Source organism: Talpa europaea (genome assembly GCF_964194135.1).
Source record: "Talpa europaea genome assembly, chromosome: 14".
Lineage (NCBI taxonomy): Eukaryota > Metazoa > Chordata > Mammalia > Eulipotyphla > Talpidae > Talpa > Talpa europaea.
Genome location: NC_140082.1, coordinates 92,252,320 through 92,258,319, shown reverse-complemented (window position 1 = coordinate 92,258,319; position 6,000 = coordinate 92,252,320). Strand labels below are relative to the sequence as shown.

Sequence of the window (6,000 nt, the reverse complement as noted above, 5' to 3'; positions counted from 1 at the left end):
GGAAAGGCTGTCGCATGCCATTCCCAGCGCATGAGGAGGCGCTGCCCGAGTGAACAGCATCTACTTTTAATCAGAGAAAAGGACTAAACAACTGTCTTCTAAACTGCAACCAAACCAAGGGCAGGTGGGGAGGCTCCTCTAGGGCGCCACCCCTCACACGCCACCTGCCCAGCGTGGACTCAGGCCACTCACCCACGCCCGGCCTGGGCAGGGAGCGTCCATCGCAAAGCGCTCGGCCCCGAGCCTGCGTGTGAACAGGGACACGTCACAGAGTTTACTAGTAAAACTGTTTATTGATTTTAAATAGCCATCAGAAAATTTTAAAAAGTTAAAATTTTGCATTTTGTGACATAATAGCCAATAAAATGACAAAAATAGATTCAGTAGCAAGCATGATGGAATATATTTTCCTGTATAAACAAATTTTCTTAAAAATACTTCACTAAAGTCAACGTTTAGGACAGAATCCCTTCCCACTAAAGGCAGCTCCCAAGAGCTAAGGCACCGGGGGGACATCAGAGGGAGGAAGAAGAAAGCGGGGAAGAGACGCGAGACCGGGCGGCTGGAGTTCTGGTTTCGCGTCAGCCGTGGAAGACACGACGAGCGCGCCGCGGCCCGGCACGTGGCCCTGGCGTCTCAGCTCCGAGGAAGCGCGGAGGTCACACTTACACGTGAGCCAGTTTCCAAGACCCTCTTCGTACAGTAGCCTAACGCCTTTGGAAGCATTATTACGTGCATCTTTAAAATTCCTATCATCTACACTCTAAGAAGGAAAATTAAACTTCAAGGGGTGCCTGGGACACCTCGGCCAGGACACAGGGCGTGGGGGCCACGCTCCAGGGCAGGGGCGGGCTGGTGGCGGCGTGTGCTCGAGTCTAGTCACCGGCCAGGATGGGGCTCGGACGGCTCCAAATTTACCCGAGCAGCTGGACGTTGCCAGTGGGACTCTGCCCTCCACGAATGAGCTACAGCAACAGAACTGTCCCTATTTGTTGATTTACTTTCAAAAGATTTATTTATTTATTTATACGAGAACCGGGGTGCAGGCCAGATGCCTGAGAGGGTGAGAGGATTCACCGGAGCCAGAGCAGGGAACAGAACAGGCAGACGGACCGAAATCCACTGTTCAGGGCAGCAGCGGGAGAGGGAGGAGAGGTCTGTGCGCCATGTGGGACCCTCACCGGCCGGCCGGGATCGAACCCGCGCTGCAGAGGCTCCAGGACAGCCTCACAGCGCAGCGCTCAACCACCTGCGCCACCAGGGGAGGCCCAGAATTGTCCCAATTTAATGGTGACATTTAAAATGTCACCACCCTGTAAAGGGAAGCAGAACGAGAGGAGCCGATGGGGCCCAACGGCAGGCGTGTCGCTGCCGGGACAGGCCCGTGATGGCCGCCTCTGCACGGCGGAGGGGCCGCAGCGGCTGGCGCTTTGCTGATTGGTCCTTCTGTGTATGAAAGTTCTCGGTGCTAACAGCACCCACATCTAAGTAAGAATTCCTATTTCATTGTCTGTTTCTGAGGAAACAGTTCCCAAGCTAACAGTCTGGTAAAACAATGCTAAGATCCTACAAGAGTTTTAGTGGCGTTTCTACGCTCTCCAAAGTCACAAAACAAAAGAACAAGAAGGATCAGACCAGGCCTGAAATACGATGTTCACCGTGGACAAGGGCGGCAAGTGCCCTGCTGGGACGGGAGTTGGAATGGTGGCATCCGAGTGTATGGACGGAGGCTCCGCTGTGGGCTGGTCTTTGCTTCCACTGAGTGGAGAAGGACCCAGAAAGGCGGCCTCGAGGCGCGTCTTCCCTTGTCCTTCTGGCGCACAGCAGGTCACCAGTTACTTCCCATAGAACTTCTTGTTTAGAAGGAAGATGAGAAGGTTGACGTTGACTTTCGCCCTGTCAAACAACTTCATGACCGCGACGCCCTCATACTGCAGCTGCAGCAGGTCCTGTGCGAGGAAACGTGACCATTAGCCAGGCCCGTGGAGCAGGGAGAGGGAGGTCAGGGCCCAGGCAGCCCCAGGGGGAGGCGTGGCCTGCGTGCCCCATGTGAAATGGGGTGAGAAAAGCTTTCCAGCCACCGAGCTGCCCACGGCCCAGTGGTCCTGAGAGCCTGCCGGGCAGACCAATGTTCGGCGTCACTCGGCATGAGGAAGGGCTGTGGCTCAGAGCCAGACACCGGGCGCACTGTCACCTCACAGCCTACGCGCCTCACACCCCTCAACACAGTGCCACCCCCCACCCCCCAACCCCCCGGCTAGTGACGGGGAGGGTGAGGGCATCTCATTCCACGATGAAGTGCCCTCACCACTGAAAACAAGTCCAGGCAGCAAATCCACCCCACACCCCTGCTGTTCACTAGTTCTCACTCCTCCCCACGCGAGAAGGCGAGAGAGGGCCAGACGCCGCCGGGTGCTGCTGAGGCACAGGACACTGTACGCACATCTAAGTGGCTTCTGGGGTCCTGGCCAAAGTACCACGGGGAGGGAGTCTCAGGGACAGTCAGTGACCTGCCGCAGCCTGTGCGGGTCTGGGCCCGACCGTACGGTCCACCACCGTCCAGAGAAATTCAGGAAGCTGAGGGGCCTCCCCCACCACCTCAGGAAGCAAGAGTGCAGGACTGGAGAGGACCCCGGGAGCTCGACCAATTCATCTTATGGAAAATTCCCAAAGTCCCATGAGGACAGTGGGGAACGACACATGTCTGACCAACACCCGCCCTGCCTGTCACTCTCATTGAGGGACTCCAGCAGCAGGAGGGCACTACCTGAGCCCCAGGAATGCAGGGACTGAGGGACGGCAGGGCCCCAAGGGCAGTGCGCGGGTGAGCCATGGGCGTCAGTCCCCTCGCCTCTGTCCAGCACCACGTCTCAAGGTCGACTTCTCATCGAGAAGGAAAACAAAGAAACCCCCCCGCCGCCCCGAAAGAGCTGACAGTTTGGGGGAGAGGGAGACAAGGCCCACTCTACAGGTGAGGGAAGCCAGGGGAAGCCACCGGGGGAGGCTCAGGGGACAAACATGTGAGTCCTGGTTAAAGATGGAGGTGGGGAGGGTCCCCGACTACGGGGGCGCAGCACGTGCACGGGCCCAAGGGCAATTTCGGGGCAGTACGGGTCCAGGTGGCCAGGGGTGGCGCTGTGTGTGGGGCGGGTCAGGCAGCACTGACCATGGGGGCTGGACACAGAGCTACAGGCATCTGCAAGGCCCTGGGAGCCTTCCCAATGCTGGCATGCTTCTTCAAAGAGAAAAGTAGGTATTTCAGAATAAAAATTAGGATCACAATGGCACAACCTGATTCAGAGCTTTTTGAGTTGAAACTGGGATTCTGTTTACAAAGATGCAATTTGCAATTCACATGCACGGGTCAGAAGTGCACCTACAAGCACCTACAAGCACCGAGGTCAAATCAAAGCAGGAGGTATCAAGTATCTGTTCAAGTCCCGGCCTCAGCACAGCGCAGCGCAGCGGATCACTAAGGGCAGGCTGCGGACAGGGCCGTCCGAAGAGGCCCAGGCTGCACAGGCGCCAGCACACCCAGCCCAGGACCCACGCAGACCCGCGGTCCCACGCCCGCGCCCGCCAGAGGGGGTTGCCCTTCCCCCACCCTCCCCACAGAGGCTGGGGCTTTCAGCGCGCGCCCACCTGATAATGCAACATGAAAGTCTCCATCTGAACTCCCATGAACTTGGCTTTCACTTCAAAGTCCCCAACTTCTTCTGTTGGATTGATCTCAAAGATAACATTTTTAAACCTGTTGAAACACAACATCATAAGGGTGAGACTTTCATGTTCTCATATGACAACACCCTCACGTGAAAACGTGGAAAGGAGATGAACAGCAGCTTCAAGCATGGAAACAAGGACGGAAGGAAGGGGGCTTCTGCAGGCGCCCCTGGGGGGCCACCCTGCACCACCACCTGGGCTGGGAGAGGGGCGCAGGCGCCAGCCATGGCTGCAGCAGGAGCTCACGCAAGGCACTTGCTGCTGGAGCAGCGGTGAAGGGAGACTGACAGGAAACTGGGCTGGAAGGAGAGAGGAAAAAGGGAGCCTGGGGGCATGTCGAAGGTTAGCAGAGAGCAGACAAGGGGGCCGGGAAGAGGGGAGAGAGGAGGTGTCTGGACGAGCAGGAGCCACACGGGCCAACGGCGAGCAGCAGTGAAGATCAATCGCCACTACTGGAGACACCGAATGCGCCGCTCTGGGTGCCGGAACTCTTCTGGCGCCAGGGCTGGTGGGAATGTGTCCCCAGGTGCCTGGGGAATAAATATCCCCCGGATTCCCAGAACTCGAGTTCCCGCAACCTCCTTTCTTGTGACCATAGCTGAGGACCGCAGAGGCCCGGAGGGGCCCACTGGGGAGCCCCAGGGAAGTCACAAGACCCCACCCCAAAACACACACGCTTGGCCCAAGAGGCCCTCCCAGCTATTCTTTAAAGAGATCTTTGTGATGAATCATTTTATTTTAATAGGGCCCATAGTAGCAAATTAAAAAGACAAATAGAGGCAGGCTCTTACCGGCAGGGAGGAATAGCGACAAAAGGGAGAGAGAGAGAGAAATACTATGTGACAGATCTGGAAAATGCATAAAGTCCTCAACAAAAACACCAAGGTCCCCACCAAAAAAAGACAGTAAGGCCTCTAAAAAGGTAACTAGCTTTAAATACTGAACCTAAAACTATCAAAAATTATTTTATTATTCACGATGGCCAGGAAGGAGCCGCTGGAGAGCACTCTGGCCTGTGCATCAGCGAACAACCTTCTTAAATATAAGTTTCATGATCCAACAATCCCACGCTGGGCATAGATATTCACAGAAGTCAAAACAGGACAATGAAGGAACATTACTCTTCCACGGTCCTTGTAGCACTCTTCCAAACAGCCGGGAGGCAGGGCGAGCCAGTGTCTGCTGGGCCGGGAAGGTGCGCGGGGGCAGCTCCGGGGCGACCAGCTGGGGCGGCCCGAGGACACCGCACTCAGCGATGCGAGCCCATCAGAGGGCAACCTCTGCGCCAGCCGCTGACTGGGAGGTGCCCAAAGTAATTACTTTCAAAGAAACAGGACCGAATGGAGGGGTGCACTGTGCCGGGGAAAGGGAAGTGAGGAGGTGTTTAATGGACAGGTTGAGTTTTGTAAGAGGAGAAGCTTCCGGAGACCTGGTGCACAACCCATACGAGTGTACTTAATACTACTACTTACTGACTGAAAATAGTTAAGATGGTAATTTGTGTTTTGCAATAAAACAGCTCTTTTATTCTGACCAGAAATTCCATTTTTAGGCATCTAGCATAAAAAAGCAATCAGAGGTAGGGAGGACCAAAAATTTACACATAAAGGTGTCAGCACATGTCCAACAATGTAAACATCAAAATCAACTGAAATCAGGGACCTCCCTGGTGGCACAAGGGGTTAAGCACCAGACTGTGAAGCAATCCGCAGCCTCTGCAGCGCGAGTTTGATCCCCGGCCAGGGAGCGGCCCACGTGGTGCAGCAGACCCCTCCTGACTCGCCCGCTGCTCCCCTCAGCAGTGTATTTCAGTCCTTCTGACCTGTTCTGCTCCCCACTGTCTCTGGTGAATCCTCTCACCCCCCGCATCTCATACCCCAGCTCTTGTATGCATAAATCAATCAATCTTAAAAAATAATCAATTGATATCGATGAAGTCAACCACCACAGGCACTAGTGCGTGGACAATACAAAGGCGCATTCAAAGAATGGGCAAATGTTCACAATGTGAGAAGAGTCTGGGGCCGTGACTATGAATGGAACCGGCCCGCTTTCATGACAAAGGTGAGCAGACAGAGAAGTGGGCAGAGAGGAGAGCTTTGTGCATGTGAGCAGAGGCAGAGAAATCCACTAGGATGATCTCAGTGGTTAGCTTTGGTTTGTGAGATTACAGGTCCTTTTTTCCTACGTCTTGGTGTTTTACATTTTCCAAGTTCAATAATGAATACATATCATTTACAGTCAGAATATAAAGGTTTCTTTTTAAACAAACACAAG

The 6,000-nt window shown here is 54.7% G+C and overlaps 1 protein-coding gene across 1 annotated transcript in view; it reads right to left on the bottom strand.

Annotated features, from left to right (window-relative positions):
- Window positions 1-1,835: 1,835 nt before the first annotated feature.
- Window positions 1,836-6,000, bottom strand: part of IQGAP1 (IQ motif containing GTPase activating protein 1) — a gene marked incomplete at both ends in the record, with an annotated part of 75,584 nt that continues 71,419 nt past the window's right edge. Inside the window, 2 exons of the mRNA XM_084253522.1 lie at window positions 1,836-1,949; window positions 3,643-3,751. Of these exons, the coding sequence (XP_084109648.1) occupies window positions 1,836-1,949; window positions 3,643-3,751 (223 nt within the window). The remainder of the gene's footprint in view (window positions 1,950-3,642; window positions 3,752-6,000) is intronic.